This window comes from Miniopterus natalensis, chromosome 5 (assembly GCF_054644295.1).
Source record: "Miniopterus natalensis isolate mMinNat1 chromosome 5, mMinNat1.hap1, whole genome shotgun sequence".
In the NCBI taxonomy this organism is placed as follows: domain Eukaryota; kingdom Metazoa; phylum Chordata; class Mammalia; order Chiroptera; family Miniopteridae; genus Miniopterus; species Miniopterus natalensis.
Genome location: NC_142085.1, coordinates 32,375,754 through 32,389,424, shown reverse-complemented (window position 1 = coordinate 32,389,424; position 13,671 = coordinate 32,375,754). Strand labels below are relative to the sequence as shown.

General features: G+C 38.4%; 1 protein-coding gene across 1 annotated transcript in view; it reads left to right on the top strand.

Annotated features, from left to right (window-relative positions):
* Positions 1 to 13,671, top strand: part of COL9A1 (collagen type IX alpha 1 chain) — a 77,725-nt gene that overhangs the window by 40,574 nt on the left and 23,480 nt on the right. The window contains exons 20-28 of the mRNA XM_016195553.2: positions 1,409 to 1,462; positions 2,797 to 2,850; positions 2,975 to 3,028; positions 3,149 to 3,202; positions 3,640 to 3,693; positions 3,967 to 4,011; positions 5,044 to 5,097; positions 5,201 to 5,254; positions 13,447 to 13,500. Coding sequence (XP_016051039.1) covers positions 1,409 to 1,462; positions 2,797 to 2,850; positions 2,975 to 3,028; positions 3,149 to 3,202; positions 3,640 to 3,693; positions 3,967 to 4,011; positions 5,044 to 5,097; positions 5,201 to 5,254; positions 13,447 to 13,500 — 477 coding nt within the window. The remainder of the gene's footprint in view (positions 1 to 1,408; positions 1,463 to 2,796; positions 2,851 to 2,974; positions 3,029 to 3,148; positions 3,203 to 3,639; positions 3,694 to 3,966; positions 4,012 to 5,043; positions 5,098 to 5,200; positions 5,255 to 13,446; positions 13,501 to 13,671) is intronic.

Here is a 13,671-nt window from a genome sequence, read left to right as displayed (position 1 = left end):
AAAAAAAATAAAAAGCTCTTGTCGTGAACTCAAACCCAGGGAGTGGTTACCTAGTAACAGCAGTTTGGGTCTGAGCTCTCGCTGAACAACATGAGAGAGAAAGCTCATCAAAGCCATTTCTATAATGCAAAGGCTGGGTGTCGCTCTCACACGCAGGATGAATGATGAATTCAAGGTCTTTCTCAGGTCTTCCAAACCCCTTCTTCCCTGGTGAATGTAGAATGCCTACCACTCTGTTCTAGTTTTTAGGGATCAAAGAATTTCAAGGCTCTGTGGTGTTTTCTCTGTGGTTTTCTTTCTTTGATTCTACCTGTGTCTGAAACTTCTATCACAGGTTTTCTAATTTTTTATTCTTACTACAGACATTGTCCACCTGGTTTTCTTGGCCTGACATCTATTCAATACTCTTTTGACTGTTTTTCATTTATTTTACCGTCTCCCCATCTCAACCCTGTTCATTAGGAGATGGCCTGTTCATTTCAGTCTCCTTTCTGCCTTCTCATTCACTTAGTGGGAGAGAAAAAGATTGAAAGAAGGGGACTGTGTTTTGTCATGCACCATAGGTAGAGAGCACTTAAACACAGCATATTTTTGTTTTAAAATCACATTTTGATTTTTTAATGAAAATGATGAGATTTTATATTTATATATGTGTGTGTGTATATATATATATATATATATATATATATATATATATATATAATACATAACCAAGTCAGAGGTAATTTCAAGATATTAGAATTTTAAAGCTTTATAGTTCTTATGCCATCCATCACTTGGTAGGATGAGTCTGTTGTTGAGAAAATAGAGCAGTTGCTTTATGCAAACTGAACCTAATGTCTATCCAGGATGGCAGAGGGGCTGCTCAAATCTTTCTTATAATTCATTCCTCTGAATCACATGGCTGGACTTAACGATTCTTCTTTGTTGATGGAAACCCAGAGTCCCAGACATCCCTCCCACAGCTCTAGCAGCAGCAGAGTTCATGGCAGCTATTTTTTTGGGTGGCTCCTTGGTCTTCACCATTAATGAATCCCCACAGGGATCCTGAGAGTCCTGGAGGGAGACTACTAAACATTTTCTAATAGATTTGCCAAGTTATCTAAGTAGGGGCCAGTGTTTTTTATTCAAGTCAGCAATCAAGAATGGGTGCAGTGTTAACTTAAAATAGCCAGAGTGCTATCAAAGTTTTGGTGTAAGTACTTTTGGTGGGATGAGAAGTTATAAGCCAGGACTTTCATATTTCAGTGTCATATTAACTACTTCTTGGGGTTCACTGATGAACAGAGTATATATTACACACAAACTTCCATTTTATGTGGCTATTAAAGTTCTTTAGGAAGACTGATGTGCCCTTTAACATACATGCCTGATCTCATTTTCATTTCTTCATCTTGTTTTCTTGCAGGGTGCTCGGGGCTTTGATGGAGAGCCTGGGCCTCGAGGTATTCCGGGTGCACCAGTAAGTAGTTTTCCTTTTACAAGACTTGATGATGGATTTAAATTTTTTTTTTTTAGCAATGATCAATGATAAATTTTTTGCTTTATGCATGTGTTTCTGCAAGTGTCTTTTACATGTGAATAATTAAAGTGGAAAAATGGGCAGTAGCTTTCATATTTATTTAAAATATTCTTAATTAAGACAAGCATCTCTTTCTTGGGTTGAGATAGGTTTATTTTTCTCATGGGTGAAGTCACATTGTTAAGTTTTTATGTTTGCTGTGCTTTCCGTTTGTATTGGTTGTCAGGATGCTTAGAATTACGGTAACTATCTCATGTCAAGTTCTATCCTTTTATTTAGGATTTCTAATCTCATTATTCCATATTTTGACTTCCATAGATACACGTCATCATTGTAGGCTGCCTCACACCCTTTCTGGAAGCAAATAAAAAGTCCATTCATTAATGATAACCTATACCACATAGAAAGTAGAAACGGGATAAGTAAAATAGAATTTCCAACTATCAAGGTCCTATGGTTCAGTGAGAAAGATGGAGCCTAACTAAACTATACATTGTAAGGTCAAGCACTAGAGCACATGGTAAAAGTAATCCAAGCAAGGTGACCTTAGAGGAACGTTGGCCTGGAAAGCAGCAGAGCACAAGTGAGAAGAATCACTGTTAGTGAACAGGGGTGCTGTCTCAGAGGCTGCCACTGTCTGGAGTGGAAAGTTTCTGTTGGGAAGATGAAATTGAATGGATAAAGCATAACTATTGTGGAGAGTGTTTAATGCCAATCTTAGCAATAGGAACTGATCCAGTAACAATAGGAAGCCATTTGAGTTTCTAGAGTAGGTAAACAATTCTACAAAAGCTGTATTTTAGGAAGGCACATCCTCTCATCTGTTGCCATCTATAAAATATATAACATTAACTTGATAATTTTGAAAGAAATCACTATTATTAACGGGAATTAAATAATACAGAGAAAAGGTTGGTAACTAATCCAAACCTCAGCCCACCATGACAGTCAAGGGGAGTAGCTGATGTACACATAGTTACAAATGTCAAAGTTACTTGCAGTATGGACCTTAATTTTATTATATCTATATCTATACATCCAAAAGCACAGAAGCATATGCATTTAAAATGAAAGTAAAAGACAAGTAAATATCAATGATCCCTATGAAAAATAATTTTTTATGACATAATATTTATAAAAAGATTTCTTGAGCTAGGCATCCATAATAGAGCAAAGCCATTGGGATGAAAGGTAATATGATGGTTTCTTATAATTTCAAAAGTCTACCAATAACCAACTTTTGCTTATAGTAACAACATTTTATTTTCATACAGGGTGATCAAGGACAGCGAGGACCTCCAGGAGAAGCAGGTCCCAAGGGAGACAGAGTGAGTTCAAATTAGTGTTCATCACTGCAGGCATCATGCTTTTCAGTGTCATCTGCTCTTTGCATTTCCTAAGTATTGTGATAATTGAGCACATCTTGTCTATCCTTTCCCTTCTGCCCTGCAGGGGGCTCAAGGTTCTAGAGGAATTCCTGGCCTCCCTGGGCCCAAAGGAGACACGGTATGTCTTCAGCAGTTTTTCAAAGTGATTGTTAACTTGTAACAAAACTTTAGAAAATAATGAAGGAAAGAAGAACGTGACTGTTTCTAAGAGACAGTGTGTTTCTCTGTGTATCTTTAGGGCTTGCCAGGTGTGGATGGCCGCGACGGGATACCTGGAATGCCTGGAACAAAGGTAGCTGTGTGATTTAGTCCAAGAGTGAATGGGGCCATCTCTGCCCTGGCCGACCAAGCATAGCATTTCCATTACTACATTACTGGGAAATTTATTTAGCTGGTTTTGACTTTCTTCCTCCTTTTAATTTTTTAATCAAGTGTTAACTCAAAATGCTTAATAAAATAGTATGCCTGTTTACTTGGTTTCAGGAACTCAGTAAAATTGTCCCATTGGTGAAAGTAGGCTGAAGGAAATTGTGTATTTTGATTGCATTTATGTCCTAAGTCCTATCCCACCTCAACCCCCTCCCTTAACTGGGTCATATTATAAAAGTGCATGTAAGGTCAGCTGTAGGGATAATCCTTTTACTTAGAAGCCCTGTGTCCTTCCTTTTCTTAAAAGAAATACAGCGGTTCATACAGGTTCAAAGATGCGATAAAAACTTTCTTTTTCAGGGTGACCCAGGGAAACCTGGGCCTCCTGGTGATGCAGGATTGCAGGGGTTACCTGTGAGTACTTAATTCTTAATATGCTTATTAGTTTATATACATACATTGATTTATATATGTAGATATGAATTTTGAGGAGAAACATGTTAAGTAATTTGATAAGTCCTGGGGAAAAATTATGCTTTAATTTACATTTTTACATTACAGTTTTGTACTTTTTCTCTGAGTAGCTAGTTATTTCTCTAATAATATACTAAGCTTTCATTTTATATTTAGCATCCCTCTTCTCTCTTTAGTGATTAAACCTATTCTGTTCTGTGTGCATTCTTTTAGGGGGTGCCTGGAATTCCTGGTGCAAAGGGTATTGCTGGTGAAAAGGTAAAAGAATGAGACTTTTAAATTAATACTTTTCTTAATTTCTTTATTATTTTATCAATATATTTAGTTATCATTTTTAATATTTATAAACTGCCTTTTATTTTATATTTGATCCTAAGGAGAAATAAAAAAGGTTTTAAGTCTTCAAATGCTACTCTCTTTCCCAGCTGCAGAAAGAATACTTTGACAGAGTGTTGCTGCTCAGATTTCCTCTTGACAGTTTCATCTTTTACCAGTAAAACAGAAAAAGTTTTAGTGTTTTTAACCACGTAAAGTAAGGAAGATATTATTAAGCCATAGAAATTATGCCAGAGAATATTAAAAAGATGTTAGACATCTTTTCACATACTGATCAACTAATGCTTATATTCATCTATCATTTTTAATAAGTGAAATAAAAAATTAGATAAAATATGAATAATGTAGAAATTGGATAGTATTAGATCACATGCTTACAGCCCTCCAATCACAGTGGTCCACAGCGTCTTGAGCAGAGATGTTCCTTAATAAGTGGATGCTGAGAGGTTGATGGGGAGATGCCTTCCCAGACCTGTGCTTTCCCTGGAGCCTGCTGGGAGGGTTTTCTCCACAGCACATCCTCTTATATTTCCTCATGTTGACATGATTGTTTATTATTTTAATAGTGTCTTTGTCAGGTAAAAGGGCTCAAAGAAGCATATTAGAGGTGAAAATGGTAAATGGAAGATATATAATTAATATTGTAAAGAAAGAAAAATCCTCTCATATTCTTGTCAGCTAACGATCTTTATTTTTTAACATTTGACATTCTTTTTTCTTTTTTTTTTTTACATTTTTGACACCTTTCTTATACTTCTGGGATTAACAAAACATTATTCTGAATCTAAAGAACTGTGATGTATCCACCAAGAAGGAGATTAGACATCCTCACACATTCTCAATGTGAAATTGAGAGAATAATGCTGTTTAAGTGTAAGAAATACCTGGACTGGGTGAGACAGATAGATGATTATGCTCACTTACCATCTAAATTATGCTGCATTTTACCTTTAGGGTAACACAGGTGCTCCAGGGAAGCCTGGCCAATTGGGGAATTCAGGTAAACCGGTAAGATTCCATAAGTTCTTTCCACACATTATAACCTGTTGTATTCACTAAGCAAAAGATTAGGGAATGTTAACTTTTCCTCTACCTGCCTTTTTCATAACAGGGCCAACAGGGGCCAGCAGGAGAGGTGGGACCCCGAGGACCCCGGGGGCTTCCTGTGAGTATTCCTTTCCTTAGGATCTTCCCAAAGTGCCTACTCAGGGCTTTGCTGGGCACTCCCCATTCATTCATTCACCCACGAATGCTTTTGATGTTTGAGCATGTGCTAGCCTATATAGACAATGAGAAAGCTATTTAGATATACAATATGCTTGTTTTTCAGAAAGTGGAAACAAAAATGAACCATTTTAAAAAAGCATGAAGACCTTTTTTGCTTTCATCCCATGTGGAAGGAAATATTTTAGTGTGATAAAAAGCAACTTTATTTAGAGATAATTCATATGCTATATAATTCACCCACTTAAAGTATATAATTAATTGATTTTTAGTGTATTTATAGAATTGTGCAGCCATTGTCACAGTAAATTTGAAGACATTCTCATCACCCCAAAAAGGAAACTCTGTATTCACTTGTAGTCATTTAACTTTACCCCCAATCCCTCAGCCCTAGGCAACTACTAATCTAGTTCCTGGAAATTTCATATAAATGGAATTATACAATATGTGGGTTTTTTAATGATTGGCTTCTCTCATTTGGCATAATGTTTTTAAGCTCATCTATGTTGTACCATGTATCAGTGCTTCATTTTTATTGTTGAATAATATTCAGTTGTATGGATATACCACATTTTATTCATCCATTCGTCCATTGATGGGCATTTGGGTTGTTTCCACTTTTGGGCCATTATGAATAATGCTGCTATGAACATTTTCCTTCACATTTTTGTTTAGACATTTATTTTCATTTATCCTGAGTACATAATGAGGAGTGGAATTGCTGGGTCATGTGGTGACTCTGTGTTTAATCTTTTGAGAAACTGCCAGACTTCTTTTAGTGTGAGTTTGCAAATATCTGTTTTGCAGCAAATGTAGCAATATATATTTTCTCAATAGATACAATTTAGCCCTCAGAGAGAAACTGATTAGGAAATATAACATTATGCACTTAAATTTAACTTTAATGTGTTCTCTGGCCTTCTAAGTTCTCTTTCTCCTTCTCCCTCTTCCCCTTCCTCCTCCTCTTCCTCTTCCTCCTCCCCTTCCCCTTCCTCTTCCTCCTCCCCTTCCTCTTCCTCCCCCTCCTCCTCTTCCTCTTCCTACTCCCCTTCCCCTTCCTCTTCCTCCTCCCCTTCCTCTTCCTCCTCCCCTTCCTCCTCCTCTTCCTCTTCCTCTTCCTCCTCCCCTTCCCCTTCTTCTTCCTCTTCCTCTTCCTCTTCCTCTTCCTCTTCTTCTTCTTCTTCTTCCTCGGAAAGTCTGCTGGGCAAGAAAAAGAACTCCAACTGAGAAAACAGGAACATTTTAAATCATTGTTCCTTACTTCTTTTAAAGCATTTCCTGAGCATGTTGAATTAGGATTTTCATGCTTTAGGAAAGTGAAATATTCCAGGTGAATATTTCATGTGAGTGTTTTCACTTCTCGCAGGTGTCTGTCAGCTGACGTCTACCAGGTGGTTCCCATAAGTTCCTCCGCAGCCACAGAAACTAGCTCCTGCTCCTCATTACGCTCCTTGCTCTCTCACTCCTCATGTATCCTTTTCTGCTCTCTTGCTTGAAGCCTATGAATATCTAATTAAAATACATCTTTAGATGGCAAAGCAATGAAGTTATAGCCAGAGCACACTTCCAAAACGATGAAGGTGCTATATGACTGGAAGAGGGGCACTGGAACTTGGAGAATGTTGACTGTTATGCCTAGTATTCACTTTATAGAGCAGAAAACTGTAGAGAGGAGCACCTGCTATATGCCAGGAGCATGCCCTGAACACACAGGTAGAGAGGGCTTGGCCAATCACCAGTGAAGTGTCATGGGGTGTATAAAACAACAAACCAGAGGAGGACTGCAGAAGCAGACGAGGTGGTGTGTGTGCAATATTCTCATGTGAGGACAGGCAGATCAGAGGAGCTTATGCCTGTGCAAGGTTTGGAGCCTGATTAAAGTTTGATTTTTGAGTTTCTGTAAGAGTCCAAATTGTTCCTGTCCCTGAAGCTCAGAGCTTTGGTGTTCTTCTGCCTTCACATTTCCTGTCTCCAGTAGGACCTTTTGCTTCAATTGCCTCCTTTTCTAGGCTCTCTTGTATTTGACTCTCCCTTTCTAAGCCCACCTTTACCACCTTGGCTTGGATCATTCACTGCTGTTGGGTTTATTGGGGTCACCTCCTGATTTGCCTTAGCAGCTCCAATCTTTCCTTCATCTACCAGTGCCTCCCAAAAGGGTTCTTGGTATTATGGCTGGAATAGTTCTTTGCTCTCCAGGACTCTTGCACACTGCAGGGTGTCTGGCATCTATGACCTCCACCTTAGAATTCCAGTAGTGTCCCCAAAGTCATGGAACAAAAACATCAAACACAACTCCAAAAGCCTGGGGAACGGCAGCGCTCCAAGTCTGCACATGCTGCCCTGCTGGTCTTCCCAAAACACAGCTTCCATCATCACTTCCCTTAAAAATCTTTAATGGATCTCCCCGGAAAGTAACAGAAAGTACAAAATCCTAAACTATCTGTTTATGTCTGGGTTTTACTTCCATTTCTGCCTTGCTCAGAGCCTGTGTTCAAGTCAAGCTGTCAATTGTGTTCAAGTCTAGCTGACAGCTAGCTGTGCTAGTTGTCAAATGGTCTCTGCACTTCCCCAGCCTGCCTGTTTTCTTCTGTTACACCCCACATTTAGATGGTTTCCATCTCCATTGCTCCTACTCAGCTTCCTATGGTTCTTCTTAGGTGTAAGTGAAATGTTAATTCCACAATGCAATTATCTCTGATTATGCCCTATCCCTCAGAGAGAAGTGACCTCTCCCAATTCTGAACCCGGCACCCTTGGTTCCTTTCCACCGCATGGCGTGGAAACTGCAGGGAGGCAGGGACATGTCTGACCCACCTTTTGTTTCTTACATCTCTTTAGTTGGGGTCCGCTATAAAGTAGTGCTCAATAAATATCTCTTGAAAAGAACTGAATTGGAGGTATCATAAATCTGGCTATGCTGCTTATGTTGGTAATAACTGACTTCTCACCTACTATAAATTTTTCTGGAAAGTGTTATGAGAGGTTATAAATATTATAGCTCTGGAGCAAAGTTTCTACAACAAATCTCCTTACTCAAAGATACATTTGTTCTTTCACTTTACATCATTAAATTCAGTTTCATAGATAAGTTCACACATTTTCAACCAGTCCTCACAAGTCTGATCAGTTTTTCTTGCAAATCTCAAACTGGGAAGCTGAGCAGAAGAAATGAAAACCCATTTCTAATGTGTTCTACTAATGGACCAGAGCTCATTAGAACACATCTTTGAAATTCAGTGGCATTCCTCCTGTCCCCACCATTGTTCCATCAGCTTTTGCCAATACCACACCAAAAACTATTGACGTTTTTGGGCATCTCCAGTGATTATATGTGAGCACATACCCTTACCACTTGGACCGTGCTTCTGGCTTTGACCATGACACTTCACTTGGCTTATACCTGTGTCTGGGTGACTCCTGGTTTGGAGCAGGCAGATGGCTGGGGACTCTGAATTGGTCTTACCATGACATGATTCCTGGTCCATTTGTCTGTTCCAGGCTTCCCAGAACTTGCCAGTGCTTTTGCTCAGCGGGTTGGGTTTGCTGTGCTCTCATGATTCTAACTGGGATCAGTGTCATGCTGATCCACCTCCAGTTTCCCGAAGATTATACACTCCTGGGGTACAGAAAGAAGCCTGTCTCATGTCTCTTGAAGTCCTCACCCCACCCTGTCACCAACAGACTCAAGCACAGAGGTCCCCATAGGATGCGCTGTTGAGTGATCTAAGCTGTCTTCGTACCCCACCCAGGTCCTGGAATGTTACCCCTGTCAGTAATTTGTGAAACAGCTGTAATAGTTATAGTTTAGACAGATTTTTATCTACCTCTGTGGGTGAGGGAATATTTAAACCTACACTAGAGAGAAATAGAAACTATATAATTCTGCAAAATTGAACAAATTTAAAAAATATTTTTGTGGCAAACCTAAAAAATATTATTGTAGTAGGAGTAATGTGATCTTCCAAAGTGAATATGAAAATGGGTTTGTAAAAGCAACAATTGATAGAAATTATCATTGATCTTCTGGCTTAATCAGCATTTTTTTGCCAAAGAGAGGCACTTAGTGTATAATACAGACTAAGTATAGTAATTTATATTTCCCGCTTCTAAAATTGGTAAGGTACTAAGGATAATGTTTATTCTTCAGCTAGTTAGCATTTGGGGTAATCAGGCAACTACAACCACCATCATCACTGTCTAGAGCACAATGGAATCAAATTCATTTTTTTTGTAAAATATTTATGACAACGCAAGTATAATGAAATCTTTTCTGTGATATTTTAAAAGTCTAATAGTTCCATTTTTATTTTTTAAATATTTTTTTTTATTGATTTCAGGGAGAGAAGGAGAGGGAGAGTAAAAGGGAGAGGGAGAGAGAGATAGAAGCATCAATGATGAGAGATTCATTAATCGGTTGCCTCCTGCATGCCCCCAACTGGGGACTGAGCCAGCAACCCGGGCATGTGCCCTGACTGGGTATTGAACCACAATCTCCTGGATCCTAGGTCGATGCTCAACTGCTGAGCCAAGCCGGCTGGGCTAATAGTTCTATTTTTAAAGGGAGACTTCCAAGTAGAATTGTTTATATGTATTTATAGAGATGAGTATTACAAAGTAGTTCCCAGTATAACAAGTCTTCAAATAACATCATTTTATTCAACGTCATTTCCTCATGACATTGATGAGATGCTGTAGGAACTTTTGTTTATATCAACTAGCATATGGTAAATGTGCTTTTATCACACATAATTTCACTTAAAGTTGCAGAACCTATTGATGATGTTAAGTGAGGACTTACTGTGCTTGTTTATAAAGAAGGTGCCCTCTCCCTCCCCCCCCCCCTAAAATTCAATGGAAGAATATTCTCAGGTGAGGAGTAATAAACAAACAAAAAACCATTATGAGATAGGTACTGTTTTTAATCCCCACTTTCTAGATGAGGAAACCCAGGCACAGCGAAGTTGAGTTGGGTGCCCAGTTTTAGCCAATGTACTGCGAGCCAGACCTCAGGCCTGGCAATGGGCTCAGTGTCAGCTCCTCACCTCTACGCTCTCATGCCTGGACAGTTCAAGTCAAGGCTCCTCAGTGTGGTTTTTATTTGAAGTTAGCTTGCCAGATTCCAGTGGTACAAGACATAATTTAGCAAATTTCAAATTTTAGTATATAGAACTTTTGTGGTGAGCAGTTAACAAAAGTCTAAGCAAAGCTGGTGAAGACAAAGATCACATAAGCCCAAACAGATTACTAAGTCTTACCCCAAACCTACAAGATCAGAATCTGGGGGAGAAGGGTGGATGGAGAGATGGAGTGGTGGAAGACATCCAGTGAAATACATTTCTAAAAAATCCTCAGGATTCTGACGCACATCCAGAGTCGGGAATCACTTACTGGTAGAGGGTCTGCATTCTTTTTTAAAGCCTTGATTGGCTTCTTAAATAGAGATGAACTGGCTGATGCGTCTGAACATGTTGGAGATATATGTGGAGGCACAGAACATCCAAGAGAAAATTAGAGCCTTTTATTATGGTCATATTTTTAATGGTAGGATTTTGCCTTTTTACTGGTTCCTTTCAATTCTCTTGTTAAAAGTCAGAAGAACTCTTATTGTCATGGGGTTTGTAAATACTACTGGGCAGAATAACCATTTCCCTACCAGCCTCCCTCACCCACATCTGAGAATATGGAAAAAGATTATGCATGTTTTTGGAATACACGGAAATCTTAAGAATGGCCATCAGAAAATCTTGCCCTAACACTGTGTAGCTGTTTGGTCATCATTGTAAAAATAAACATTACCTTCTTTTTGCCCAGTGAGATGATGTATAGAAATAACTAAGTTTAGAATGGCCAAGGATTTATAGGATGGAAGTGAAATAAAAACAAGGAACCACATACTGTCTGTTTGTGCACTGACAGAGGAGTAAATGCCCATAATTTCACGGATCCTTCCCTGCTCCTATGTATGTTGACTGCCATGGGTACACAAGTTCAGCAGAGTAGGCTGTCTCTACTGGGGTTCTGAGCCACGAATAAGTATTAACAAGGGCCTGCCAGTGGTTGAAAAATACTTATAAACTGAATAATAAGAGCTCATGAAAGACAGAGAAAATAAGATTCCAGCACAGAAAATCCTTGTCTTTGACTGGAAGGATAATTAATCTCTCCAAAAATAAGTGAAAGGTTATAGAATCCTTTATTTTAATTTAGCCCTTTCATTGTAGAAGAGAGAAAAAAGTACCGTATTAATCATCTTTATTTTGGATAAGATGGCATAATGGTTCATTTATTTAGAAGTGAATGCTTGAGGTTGTGTCAAGAATTAAATGTTCCCCTTCTGATATGATTAATTATTTTCCCCACTGATGACTATTAATCGTTCTGTGAATGAAAGTCATGTTAGCCCAATGACATTTAGGTTCTCAATCATGATGCAGTTCAGAAATTATTTGAAAATGCCAAAAGAGCAGATATACTGAAGAAAATCTGTCTTAAACTTTGAAGTGCTGGGCCAAATTAATGGGGTGGAACCCAGTCTTTCTATTTGTAAATGGACAGACAAATCTGTCACAGTGGCTGGTTTTCATTTAGACTTACTTCTTTCTAGCATCCATTCTCATAGGCACTGTCTCTGGCTTCCAAGCTGTTCACAGGGTTAAGGACCAATGTATTATCCAAACTCATACACTAGACAGGTTGCTTATATAGAAGTTTCAAGAAGTATTGCCCTCGTCGATTTGGCTCAGTGGTTAGAGCGTTGGCCTGTGGACTGAAGGGTGTTGGGTTAGAATCCAGTCAAAGGCATGTACCTCGGCTGCAGGCTCGATCCCGGCCCCTGGCCCAGGGTGCATGCGGGAGGCAACCAATCAATGTGTCTCTTTCACATCGATGTTTCTCTCTCTCCCCCTTCCACTCTCTCTGAAAAGCAATGGAAAAAATATACTCTGGCGACGATTAAAAAAACAAGTATTAAGACCATTCCGTTTAGATCCCCTGTAAGTCATATGAAATGAATGCCACAAAATTATACCTCATACCCAGAGACCTGTAATTTGGCAAATATTTCTTAATCCTTTAGAGATTTTGAAAATTCAGTAGGTTATGAATCTTGACAACTTGTTCAATTTATAGATGAATGAATGGCATGTGGGTCAGATTAGGATAATCTTATCAGAAGCATTTATAAATATTAAACATTAATATGAAATTATGTCATTTTAAAGAAAAACAAACTCAAAAGCTACTCATTTTTATAACACTGTCCAGGAAATGTGATTATTTATCCAATAACCTCAGTGTTTAGCTTAGTTGAACATGCGTTAGAAAGAAAACAAGCTTTTATCAGGCTGCATAAAACTGAATGAAGCTCTCCGGGAAAGAAATCAAAGAGTTTATGTGTCTCCTCCTCTCAAAGGTCTTAATGTTTCAAATAAAAATAAAAATTGGCGCAGAAAATGAAATTAGAGTGTTGGTTTTGATGCATCTTCATTATAAATTGCCCCTTCCAAAGCCTGTTTAACCTTTTAAGGCATGTTGAAGACAAGAATGTGTAGAACAAAGAATTTTTTTACTTGAGAAACTTCATACATTTCTACTGCCTGTCTTCAAAAATGCTATAGTAATTTAAAGGCAAATTTTCTGTTCTTGTCTCTTTTTCACTCTTTTGAGGTTCAAGATCATTTGCCAGATATTGCTTTAAAATGTACTGTATATCCGAAAGTTTACTCTGAGTTTCAGGCATTATGTGGAATTTGAAAGTAATATGCCTATACTTCAAGAACACGTAGTCTGAATGAGGGGATGAAACATGTACATAGGTAACCACAATGTAAGCTAGATGGCAGTTTAGATGCTGAGAATTACTGACTGCCATTTCATGGAGATGTATCAGTTATTTCTACAAATGGTCTCTAACCACAGTGAACAGCATAGATAACATTTGCTTAAGGGGGAACAATGAGGAGGCTGTAGGCATTTTATATAAAGGCGTCTGCCTTTAGTTGAAGATGGGGAGAATTCTTTGATGACTTATATTTAAACAAAAACCTTGGTAGGATACTGTTTTATTGGCATAGCAATTAAGCATTTGAATGTGGGCAAACTATTGAGCAGACAATCATGTTTGTGTTTTTCCAGGGCAGTAGAGGAGAAGTAGGACCAGTGGGACCCCCAGGCCCGCCAGGTAAACTGGTAAGTAACGTTTCCAAGTCTCCAGCAGTTTATTTGCTTCATACAAAACACAATGCATTTTTAAAAAATAAGCAAGGAGAGGAAAATAATTTACAAAGGGTAATTTAATCATCCTCTCCTGATTTTTTATTGTTATGTGAATACGTGGAAAAGTAAATGCATAATTTCAAC